The sequence below is a fragment of the Bos grunniens genome, chromosome 11 (assembly GCF_055505025.1).
Source record: "Bos grunniens cultivar Pamir isolate PY7600 chromosome 11, Bosgru_T2T1.0, whole genome shotgun sequence".
Classification (NCBI taxonomy): Eukaryota; Metazoa; Chordata; class Mammalia; order Artiodactyla; family Bovidae; genus Bos; species Bos grunniens.
In genome coordinates, this window is record NC_141175.1 from 61,282,623 (window position 1) to 61,295,165 (window position 12,543).

The 12,543-nt window shown below is 39.8% G+C and overlaps 1 protein-coding gene across 2 annotated transcripts; it reads left to right on the top strand.

Annotated features, from left to right (window-relative positions):
- Positions 1-996: 996 nt before the first annotated feature.
- Positions 997-12,107, top strand: IL1A (interleukin 1 alpha). Of its 2 annotated transcripts, none has more exons than XM_086326651.1 (7): positions 997-1,127; positions 1,760-1,814; positions 3,131-3,179; positions 4,835-5,057; positions 6,574-6,747; positions 8,461-8,582; positions 10,762-12,107. In XM_086326651.1, exons 2-7 carry the CDS (start codon positions 1,768-1,770, stop codon positions 10,951-10,953), a joined length of 807 nt encoding a protein of 268 aa, XP_086182777.1. In that variant the 5' UTR covers positions 997-1,127; positions 1,760-1,767; the 3' UTR covers positions 10,954-12,107. The 2 variants fall into 2 exon arrangements, with proteins under 2 accessions (XP_086182777.1, XP_086182778.1); XM_086326652.1 differs by having other exon boundaries at positions 1,025-1,127; positions 1,706-1,814.
- Positions 12,108-12,543: the final 436 nt, after the last annotated feature.

Sequence of the window (12,543 nt, forward strand, 5' to 3'; positions counted from 1 at the left end):
AACCAGGAAAACAGAAACATTTATCTGCTGAGTCTGGTGTTCTGCCACCTGAACTGGGCCATCTTCGGGATACTTAAAAAGTCTTTGATGATAACAGCCAGGCAACACTGAATCAGTTTCATGTATAAGAGTTCCTCCTTCCTTTCTCCCAATCTTTTTTTTTTTTTTGGCCATGCGATATGGCATGCATGATCTTAGTTCCCCAACCAGGGATCAAAGCCATGCCCCCTGCTGTGGAAGTGTGGAGTCTTAACCACTGGACCACCAGGGAAGTCCACCCAATCTCCCTTGAATCCAGCTACTCCCTGAGTCTCCAGCTATCCTAATATACCTTGGGTTTAACCTAGAGAAGACTAGACTTCTCCTTGGGCTCTGGTAGAAGGTAACTTTGCTGTAACATGAGCCAGGGCATAGAGTTTTCTCATAAAGCTCTGTCACTTCTGTCTGAAACAGACTGACAGTATTCAGAGGAGTAAAAGGATTGACTTCAGTGGTTGACTGTCGATTTTCCGTCTTCTACCCTGCCCTAACTGGGAGCTTGTCTTCCCACACTCAGAGTGATTTATGGCTACTCAAGCAAACGTCCCTCTTCAGAAAAGATGGATAGGCTTCCCTCAAGACCCACTCCTTAGCTGCCAGGGGCTGTCAAGTCATACTCAGCCCCGGGGTGCAATAAACGAATTAAGCCGAAACACAAGCTTCTAAGCACCCCTCCAACTCTAACCATCTACAATTCTGCTTTGAGGACTTTTCCCTCCCTCCCCCACCAAATACTTTTAGAAATTTAAATTTCTTGCTCTTTCCCCCTTTTCTAAGACCACACGTTTAAAACTGTTAACAGCAAAAGCAATAAATAAATGAATCAAGTCAGAAACTCCTGGAATCTCTAGGAATTTTTCCTGGAAACACTATATTCAAGTATATAATTTGTCATTATTTGGACCGGTATAGGTTGAATGAACTGACATACAAAACAGAATTCTTGTAAATTCCCAGTGACGCAATCGCAATCGTGGCCACGCCCACTCCGGAGCAGACAAAAGGCGAAGTAGCCTGACTCAGTTCAAGCCTCCACGCGAAGACGAGGGAGCCAGTCATCTCATTGTTGCTAGCTCGGTTCAGCAAAGGTATCGTCCTTATCACATGTTTGGCTCTTATAGTATTTTTTGCTTTTCCTCCTTGGCTGTGATCTCTCAAATTGCCCTCTCTGAAGTTGAAGCCTCTTCCTTCCTTTGCCGTCCCACTCTGCTTTGGCGGGTGAATTAGAATCATAGTCAGATTTCAGAAAATGATTCTCTCTCTGCTGGTGGGAAATTGAGCAACAGAGGAACTGGTTTCCTATGAGAGCATGAGATTACAGCCAAGCCTTCCTTTGGGGGTACTCTCTGCTATCAAAAACTATTCAGAGAAAACTGGGAATTTCTAACTCTTTCTCTCTCTTGCAACTGTATAAATTAAATATTTCATGCTTGTTGAGGTTTTTCAGTTTTGATTTTTTACTTATTCAAATTTTCATCAAATGCCTACCAAATGCAATGCATTGGGTTGGATGCCTAAGAGATACCGAGATTCTAACAGAAGTTTACAGTCTAGCAGAGGAGGCAAATACATATGCAGATCATTCAAAGGGAGTGAAAAGAAGAATGCTGGGTGTGAGCTCAGTCATTCATTAAGTGTCTTAGAAGGGAGGTGGTTCCCCTTGCAGGTGTCTTATTCACACAATGGCCAGACGGACAGCTACTGGTGTTTTCTGTTGCAGAAGTGAAGATGGCCAAAGTCCCTGACCTCTTTGAAGACCTGAAGAACTGTTACAGGTAGAAAAGAGATTCTGTCTCTTGTGACTTAATGAGGGAAGCAAGGCACATTAGAATCCAGCTAGGAGGGATTTGCCAGGGAGTCCAGTGGGTAAGACTGTGTGCTCCCAATGCAGGGGACCCAGGGTTCCATCCCTGGTCAGGGAACTAGATCCCACATGCTGCAATTAAGACCTGGCTGAGCCAAGTAAATAAAATAAATATTTTTTAAAAAGAAAGAAAGAATTCAGCTAGGATTACAGTAACTATCAATGGGGCAAGACCAGTAGAGGCTGTAGAGATGTGTTCTATCTCTGAAGTCAGGGCAGATTCAGAGAAGACTCAGGGAAATTAAGCATCTAGTAGGTAAACCAAGGTGAAATTGTTGACAGGGAGATGACCATTTTAGAAAGATTACTTTTAAGGTCTCCTGACTCCTAGCAATTCTCAACATCTACTTAGACCCAGCTTCAGTCAAATTCACATGCCCTGCTACAGTAATAGATTGTCAGAAAGAGAAACCTTTCTTAGGAAAACTTCTTGATCTCAATCTGGAATGGGAAATGGCTTCACAGCAATTTGAGCATGTGAAACCTACGCAGTCAGTCTCATTCAGACGCGAAAGAAAGATAATAAATAAAAAGTTTAACTTGTAGAACACCTTAAACAGATGCAGTGTTCCACATTACCTACACACTAACACAAAGTAGACAGTGGAAATATTGCCTGCATGTTTTGCAAAGTATAAATGATTAAATCTGTTTTAGTGAATACATGAAAGCAAAGTGTAACAAATAACCTATTTGATTCAAATTTAGATGAAGTGCTTCAAAAGGATTTCTCTCTTAAGTTTAAATTTTTTCCCTGAAATTCAATTACCACTCTTCAATCCGTTAGCCAAGCCTCATTTATTTGTTTATTTTGGTGAAGGGGGAGCTAATTTTAAAAATTTTTTAATTGAAGTATAGCTAGCTTACAAAGTTGTGTTAGTTTCAGGTGTACAGCAAAGTGATTCAGTTATATATGTATATATGTATTTCAGATTATATTCCATTATAGGTTACAGTACCTGTGCTATATAGTAAATTGGCCAAGCCTCATTTTTATCGATAGAATACAAGTAAAGTTCAAGGCCTGGCCTGATGATTACTAATTTCAGATTATCAGGTACAAATTACTGTATGGATGTGAATGCATAGAAGTCCTTAATTTTCAAAGATGACAATAATGGCTATGCATGTGTGTTACCCAAGGCTAGTTTGGTCATTAAAATATGTTGCCCAGTGAATGTAGTGATACAACAAACAGAATTAAATTCTCATCATCTTGTTTAACAGTGAAAATGAAGACTACACTTCTGAAATTGACCACCTCTCTCTCAATCAGGTAAGCAAATGACTGTAATTCTTAGAAGATTGCTATCCGTACACAGTATTTTCTCTACTAGAACAGCAACAGCTTGAATCTTAGATGCATTTGTTTTGCCTTCACTAGAAGTCCAGAGAGATTCATTTCTTCATGATAAGTGAGGCCAGCTCCTTCTCTAGACTAACAGCTGATGGCACCCTTCATCTCAGTGGATTTTCCCAGAACAGAGCAGAACGAACCTGAAACTCCAAGAATGAAATCTCCTGGGTCAGCCTTCCATCAGAAAGTTGCTTATGCCCTCCCGGGCCAGCCCCCTTGGGCTACTTCCCCAGGGGTCTTAAATGATATGTTGTGGATATCCTCTCTAACATCAGCTCCAGAGATTAGAGATCGCTTTCTAGATCTAATAGTCCATGAAGCTGAGGTGGAGGAAGCAGGCCAACTGAAAGTAAAAAATCTGCAGTCATTCAGATTCTGTGTTATTTCGCTAAGAGACCACAAAACAGTATAGGTCCTGCTTTGTGTGTCTTTGATAGTGACTCTAAAAGCTGTATCTGTATCTAAAGGAGTATTCCTAAAATATTTGAGCCTTGTCAAGTAGACGTTTAGCCTTCTGGGAAGAACTAACAGGAAGGCTAAGTTACCCACTAGCATCACTTGAAGACCTGTCTCATCACAACATCTTTTTTTTTTTTTACCGAAGTGTAGTTGATTTACAATACTGTGTTAGCTGCAGGAGTAGAGTACAGTGATACATTTTTTTCTGATGATTTTCTGATATAGGTTATTACAAGATACTGAATATAATTTCCTGTGTTATGTAGTATATGTTTGTTGCTTATCTATTTTATGCATAGTAGTTTGAATTTACTAATCTCATACCCCTAATTCATCCCTCCTCACCTTCCCTCTCCCCTTTAGTAACCATTAAGTTTGTTTTCTATGTCTGTGAGTTTATTGCTAATCTGTATATGGGTTCATTGTATTTTCAAGTTATTTTTTAAATAATTTTATTTATTTATGTTTGACTGTTCTGGGTCACTGCTGCGAGGGCTTTTTTCTAGTTGCAGCAAGCAGTGGCAACTCTTTGTTGCAGTGCTCGGGCTTCTCCATGGGGTGGCTTCTCCTGCTGCAGAGCGTGGGCCCTAGGGCGCATGGGCTTCAGTAGCCGCGGCGTGTGAGCTCAGTAGTTGTGGTTCCCGAGCACTAGAGCACAGGCTCAACAGTTGTGGCATAGGGGCTTAATTGCTCCACAGAGCTTCCTGTGGAAGTGAGCCTTGTTAGGGGGATTCTTTACCACTGAGCCACCAGGGAAGCCATGTATTATTTTTTAGATTCTACATGTAAGTGATAACATACAGTATTTGTCTTTCTCTGACTTACTTCACTAAGTATAACAAGGTCTCATTTTTGAGTCTGAAGAGGGATAACAAAAAACCTTGCCAAGATCACATCCTTTGAGGGAAATCCTAAAAGGAGAGGTGGGAGGAAAAGGGGAAAGGGGAGGGATACAGAGGAAAGGGGGAAGGAGAGTGGGGGGAGAGAAAGTCCAATGAAACGTGGGTTGCCAAGGCCAAAATGGCCACTCTTCTCTCTGAGACTGTTGAATAAAACTCCTACTGTAAAGGAGTCTTGTTCACTGGCCTCTTAGTTTCTATTTTCCTTCATCGCAGAAGTCCTTCTATGATGCAAGCTATGAGCCACTTCGTGAGGACCAGATGAATAAGTTTATGTCCCTGGATACCTCGGAAACCTCTAAGACATCCAAGCTTAGCTTCAAGGAGAATGTGGTGATGGTGGCAGCCAGTGGGAAGATTCTGAAGAAGAGACGGTTGAGTTTAAATCAGTTCATCACCGATGATGACCTGGAAGCCATTGCCAATAACACAGAAGAAGGTAAGGGGTCAAACACAATAATATCCTTGTTTTCTGTTTTCAAGAAAATGCAGACAGCAGAGTACAGGGGAAAATAAAACCTAAAATCAGAGTAACAAGAGGGCAACCACCCATTTGATAATTATAAGAAATAAAATTAATTTTTATCCTTCTGCAAAGGGCAGAGAGCAGTAGGTACTTGAGCTTAGCATATGTGCTCACAGGCTTACTTGGTGGCCATATGATTAAGTCATGTGACTTCTAGCCTGTTGGCAGAAAGTAATTATATACCGTTAGTGAGTGACCACTTACAAGTTATGCTGTCCCACATACTAGTTATGTCTTGGGCAAGTTACTTAACCTTTCTGTTCTTCGGTCTCCTCTACTGTAAATGGAGTTAATCCAAGCCCCTACTTGTTGTGAAGATTAAATGAGTCAACACTTGCTAGCTTCTGAACGAAAATAATGCCTGGCACATAGAAAATACCTAATAAATGTTCGCTATTATTGTTATTATTACTTTTGCTAATACTACAAACACTACTAACTTATTAATGATTGCATTATCTCTAACCTTCAGACAACCCTGCATTCTCATTTTATATGTGAGGAAACTAAGCTCAGTGAGATAGTGACCTGCCCAAAATCTCACAGTGTGTAAGGGTAGAGCATCAAATCATATCACTTCTACCTGACTATAGATGTCATGAGTTTTCTCCCATGCCTCTTCTGTACAAGCCTCTTCGTGAATTATAAATCTAATATTTTTAAAGTAACAGTTGATCACACGTGTTCACCTAGAAAATACAAGGAAAAAAAATAAAATTACTTACACTACCCCACAGAGTTTACCACTGCTAGCACTACATTACTTTCCTTACAGTCTTTTCTGTAATAAATCTTGATTTCTGTCATCATATATTTCCTCAGTGATAAAAGATTCCTGGAAGTAAAATTATTCAGAGCCATGAAGATTTGTAAAGCTTTGAAACATACCACCGTTCAGAAAGGTGGTAGATAGAAAAAAAAAAAAAACTTTTTTAAAGCAAAAAGATGGCAGACATTTATACTGGCACCTCAGTGACATATAAAATTTTTAGTGGATTCTTTTCTCAGGGTGCATTCATTTGAAAATGTAGTTGAAGAATACAAGGAGTCTTCCCAGTTACTTCCAAACCTTCAAACAACCAAAAAAGTTGTACATGTGATCTCTTAAAAAAAAAACCCACCATTGCCGGAAGAATCAAAGTTTTTAGAGATAAGTAACCACAGGGGAGCCTGGTGGGCTTCCATCTCTGGGGTCGCACAGAGTCGGAAACTACTGAAGCAACTTAGCAGCAGCAGCAGCAGCAACCACAGGGGTAATCCTGAAATAATTCCGCTGATAGGGTGATTTCACTTCTATGTCAATTTCCTCACCTCCCTTGGGATATTCTTCAGGTGCCTTCAATAACTACTTTGTATGCTTGTATTAGAGAAGATACATCATCTGTGTTTGTACTTGGACATTAATCTAAGCTTGTGATAATGGTTTTAGAAATCATCAAGCCCAGATCAGCACATTACAGCTTCCAGAGTAACGTGAAATACAACTTTATGAGAGTCATCCGCCAGGAATGCATCCTGAACGACGCCCTCAATCAAAGTATAATTCGAGATATGTCAGGTCCATACCTGACGGCTACTACATTAAATAATCTGGAGGAGGCAGGTAAATGGACAATTCTGTCATCTCCCCATCTTTAAAAAAAAAAATGATTTTTTTAATGTATTTATTTTTGGCTGTGCTGGGTCTTCATTGCTGCAAGAGCTTTTCTCTAGTTGTGGGGAGCAGGGCCTACTCTCTAGCTGCAGTGCTCTGGCTTCTCATTATGGTAGCTTCTCTTGTTGGAGAGCATGGGGTTATGGGGGACTCAGCCTTCAGCAGTCGTAGCACAAGGGCTCAGTAGTTGTGGTTCCTGGGCTCTCAAGCAGTGGCTAAATAGTTGTCCACCACATGTGAGATCTTCCCGGACCAGGGATCAAACCCTTGTCTCTCACATTCACAGGCGGATTCTTTTACCATTGAGCCACCAGGGAAGCCCTCTTCTCACCTTTTTATTTCTGCATTTCTTTTAAGCTTTCTGCTTTTAAAGAATAAACCTTTCTAGATTCCTGGCTTTGCACATGAAGCACTTCACCCCCGGTTTAAAAAAAAAAAAAAACTTCTGGGTTAGGCCAGAAACTTCAGCCAAATCTGAAAGCTTTAACAAGTGTCCTAGCTCTGAAAGCACTAAGTGCAGTAAAAAGCTTTCTGAGGTATTATCTCCCTTGGTTCTCTGAGACACTCTTATCCTCAGATTTTAAAGGTAAGGAAACTGAGTCTCAGAAATATATAATGACTTACCCAAATTTACTCAGAAGCCAATGAGGAGCCTGCTGATCAAACTTCCTAATAACACCAAACTAGAAAGAATCCTTATCTTTGATAACATAATTGTGATGCAAAGCACCCAATAATTTTAAAGGAAAAAAAAAAAAACAGGAAGATTTGCATGTGTTCTGAAGAATGAAATTTAGGATCCAAGAAATTTTGTTACACCGAGCCAGCTTCCATGTTGCACATATTTTTAGCTTAAGGACATGTCATCAGTAAACAATATGATTTCCAGAGATCAAAAGAGGTTACTCTGTGCTAACAAGCAGGGCTGTTTCTGATTGGGTATATTTCAGCTAACATGCTTTCAACTCTATGACATTCACAAATTATCTTGTGTTCTACAAAATAAATTGTTTTCCTATTTGATATTATTTCACATAATTTGCCCATATATGGACAGAGTATATGTTATTTGCCATTTTTAATGGCACTAGGATATTCAGTCATGTTGCTATGCAGGTGTCCAGGGTTTCCTCTAAATAATTCAGTTGCACATGTCTTTGTATAAATTATTTCTTTTCCTATGAGGATATTTCTTTGGAGCATATTCCAAATGCTGGATTTCTAGGCATAAATAATTTTACAGCTCTTATTAAGCATTGCTTTCTAAGGAAAGCTGAACTGCTTTTCACTATTCTTAGCAACATATGAATGGATCAGCTTCCCTAAATCTCCCCATTTTACTCATGACTTCACAAATTCCAGGGTCTTATCCCATTAACATAATTATAAGAGATTCAATAATACTCCACCCACAAACATTCGTTCAACATAGAAAATTCTAAAGTCATTAGGTATTTACTTGCCTAGTGAATATGGCAGACATTGTGAGGGATACAAAGATGTATCAATATAAATTCCATTTCTGAGCTTCAGGTACTTACATCATAGTTGGGGACATAACTACACACACACACACACACACACACACAGCATCTTCATGAACACTTGATTTTATACAAATACAATGGATTTACTTTCTTTTTTGGCTTTTCTCTTTGCCAGTGAAATTTGACATGGTTGCTTATGTATCAGAAGAGGATTCTCAGCTTCCTGTGACTCTAAGAATCTCAAAAACTCAACTGTTTGTGAGTGCTCAAAATGAAGACGAACCCGTCTTGCTAAAGGTCAGTTGTTCCCAGTCTCCAATTTACCTTCATTTACAGCCCATGCATTTGTAGATGATCCCAAGAGGCAGACACCCATAGCAGGATGACCCAGTTCTTTCCTTCCTACCACAGTTTCACCTGCCTACCTACCTTCCCATCCTACTTCTGACCCACTATCCCCAGAGGCAGTTCTAGGCAGGATCTGTGAGACAGCAAGATGGAGCAAGATGGCAGTGGCAAAGTACATAAAAGGGAAATTGCCTTCTTCTTGCTCTTTTCCCTGCCTGATCCTTATTCACCTCCCATTCCTGGGCATCTATTTATTCCATCCCTCTTTGAGCTCTACTGACACTTACCTGACCTACGTGATAGTAGGCGTTAGGACAATGGAGTCTGCCTCTAAGAAATTCAGTAAGCCACTGAGATTAGGGAGGATGAATCACCTGTCGAAGCAAAAAGCTGTGAGCCAAGCCCCGAACCCTGGCCTTCTGACTCCACCTCCTCCCTCTCTTCATCGGTGCCATTTTTCTGTGTCATCAGCCTCATCTCCACTACCACCTTCCCGTCCGAACATAAAGACATAAACACATGCCCACTACAGCCAAATGTTTCTCCACTGACTAGTAGATGACTCTTATTCACTAAATGTATAATTCACCACCCAGTCCCTCCCTAACTAGGATTTATGTGGGTGCATGTGTTTCTTTCCTGGATCAAGTGAGATGAAAGTGATGTCTACAGAGTAGGGCAGTAGCTTCAATCGTGAATTCATTCAACAAACGTTGTTTATTGAGAGCCTTCCGGTTTTCAAGCAGAGTGTCAAACAGCTCAGTAGACAGTAGTGAGCCAAAGTCTTATAGAACTCAATCTTCCAAGGGACACAGACAGTAGATGAGCCAAATGACCAGCAAAAAAAAGGGCAAGATGCTGTAAAGCCAATGAACAGTGTGCTGAGAGAGAAAATAGGACCGTACTGTTTAGACAGAGCTCCCTGTGAGATGAGAGCTGTCAATAGAAAGGAGTATACCATCAAAGGGGTGATGGGGCGAGCATTCCAAATAGAGAGGTCTGAGTGCGCCTAGCCCTAGACCTTCAAGAGGTTACAGGCGAGTTTTAAAGATCAGAAGGAACACCCAAGGATCTGGAAGCTAGGGTACTCTGCAAAAGAGGAAAGATAAGTAGAGGAAAGGAATTCAAACTGAGAAGTGTCCTGTTTTTGTATATTTTTTCTAACTTGGAGAATAGAATAGAAAGGAGGCAATAGAGTCCAATTAGGATGCTGTAATAACAGTTGGGGTGAGTGAGGAGAATTGTGAGACAAGTGAAAAGAAGGAGACAGAATCTGGTTATATTTGGGAAATTGAACCAACAGAAGGAAGAGGGGAGATTCCATTTACTGAGATGGGGGGAAAAAACAGGAGAAAAATAGGTTTGGAAAACAAAATCCTTGTTGACATTGAAAACCCCAGGGAAACCTCAAAAGGATGTTTAGTTCTTTTAGATTAAAAGAACAGAGAAGCATCTCAAGTTAGAATTTGAATTTTGTTTTTCCATGAAAGCACTTTTAGACTTTTCTCATACTCACAAGAGGAGTATGATCTAAAGAGATTACAACTGTCAAAAAATTGTCTTGAAAGGATTGCCTTTCAAAGGATTGCATATCAAAGGACTGCTGATATGCCTGGGAAGTTGTGTGTGTTGAGGTGGGTTTTTTTTTTTTTTTACTTTCAATTGTTGACTTAAATACAGAGATAAACATGTCTGAATTCTAAATTATTTTCCCAAAGTATGCTTTGGACATTTAGAGGTCAAAAGGTTTTCAGGGCTTAGAGTCATTAGTGCTCAGATTTGAGCACTAATTTGATAATGCTTTATGCCCGTTTTAGAGGCGATGTTTCACCCTACCTGCCAGGATACAACGAGACACTAGTGTACTTGGCAATCTGCATGATGAAATTGGATTTCTCTCCACTTAACTAAGGAAATTAATTATTATGAATAGATGGGGCCATACATCTAATAGGCATGTAATGAACGCTTTTGGAATGAACAAATGAAGAACTTGTATCATCATGTTACGTAGTCATAGTCCTAAAGTGCTGTGTTTCTCACGAAGGCCAAATGCCAAAGGATTGAGGTCACTTCTTTTTTTAGCATCTTCTTGTTCTCTAACAGATCTTTGTTCTCTGTATCCTAGGAGATGCCTGAGACACCCAAAATCATCAAAGATGAGACCAACCTCCTCTTCTTCTGGGAAAAGCATGGCTCTATGGACTACTTCAAATCAGTTGCCCATCCAAAGTTGTTTATTGCCACAAAGCAAGAAAAATTGGTGCATATGGCAAGTGGGCCGCCCTCGATCACTGACTTTCAGATATTGGAAAAATAGCCTTGACTGTGCACTCTACTTACTTGTAAAGTGGTGACCATCCGTATGTACTATGTACATGAAGGAGTCGAGCCCTTCAGTGTTAGTCACTCGCTGAGCATGTGCTGAGCTTTTGTAATTCTAAATGAATGTTTACTCTCTTTGTAAGAGAGAACACAAAGTCCAACACTAACATATAATGTTGCTTGTTATTTAAAGAACACCCTATACTTTGCAAACTACCAATCAATTTAATTATTATTCTGCACAATAATCTTGGGAGGACTGAGGCTACTATCTGTGGCTACAAAAGGTTCTTTCCATATTATAGATGAGTAAACTAAGGCATAAGAATACTAATACCCATGACAGCAGTTGGAATAAGCCGTGGACACACAATTTCATTCCAACTGCTCAGCTTCTACTTTTAAGCCACTGATGGACCCTTTATCAAATACTATAAGTTTCTGGGGTCTCAGTTTGCTGCTGCTGCTGCTGCTGCTAAGTCACTTCAGTCATGTCCAACTCTGTGCGACCCCATAGATGGCAGCCCACCAGGCTCCGCAGTCCCTGGGATTCTCCAGGCAAGAACACTGGAGTGGGTTGTCATTTCCTTCTCCAATGCATGAAGTGAAAAGTGAAAGTGAAGTCGCTCAGTCATGTCCGACTCTTAGCGACCCCATGGACTGCAGCCTACCAGGCTCCTCTGTCCATGGGATTTTCCAGGCAAGAGTACTGGAGTGGGGTGCCATTGCCTTCTCCGGGGTCTCAGTTTGACCATCTTCAAAATCAAGGTAATGATGACTATAGCCCTCCTACCTCAACAGTATTTTATGCCAATGAGTTCATTTAAGTAAAATTTTTCTTGAAGCTGAGCCTCAAGAAAAATGCAAAGCATGAAATGTTATTTCAAGTTATTATTTATATGCATATATATTTATAAGCATTATTTCTAAGATATTATTATTTATAACATATTATTATATTTATGGCAATTCCTTGCAATCTCTGAGTATGACCAGGTATCTTCAATAATAGTAGACAGTGTTTTCTAGGCTGAGTAAGTCCGAGGTACTAACGCACTTTGGTTCAAAGTGCCTTTTCCATTGTCATGAACTTCTGTATTCCAGTACCTGGGAGCCCTGTGATTATGATAATAAATTTATATTAATTGCCTTGTTTGTCTGAGATGGTAATTGGCCAAAATCTTTCACTCCTCTGCCTTTAAACTTGATTTGGCATTTTTGTGTTACTCAGTTTCATCTGTTATCAAATCCTACTAGCTAAAATGGGATGAACTTAACTTTAGCAACCATGAAACAAGCGTTATCTAAACTTTCGTTTCTGGAACATAAGCAATGTTCCTTCTAGGTTCTAAAAGTTATGATCCAATCGTAGTGTTACATTACCATCAACAATGAGAACTGACACATTATTATCAATCATAATTGAATAAAGCTTAAAAAAATAAATCTGGCACATTTTAACCATTAGTTTACTTCATGGTATAATTAGGAACAAATGATAAGAACTCATAAAAATAACTATAATTAGTATTACTTTACAAAACTAAACCCAGATTTTATGCTTTTTCTCTCCTCTTTTTTAGCT

Coding starts and splice junctions, on each gene's coding strand:
- IL1A (XM_086326651.1), top strand. CDS start 1,768: ATGGCCAAAGTCCCTGACCTCTTTGAAGACCTGAAGAACTGTTACAG. Junction 5,058..6,573: donor TGCCAATAACACAGAAGAAG/GTAAGGGGTCAA, acceptor TAATGGTTTTAG/AAATCATCAAGCCCAGATCA. Junction 6,748..8,460: donor AAATAATCTGGAGGAGGCAG/GTAAATGGACAA, acceptor TCTCTTTGCCAG/TGAAATTTGACATGGTTGCT.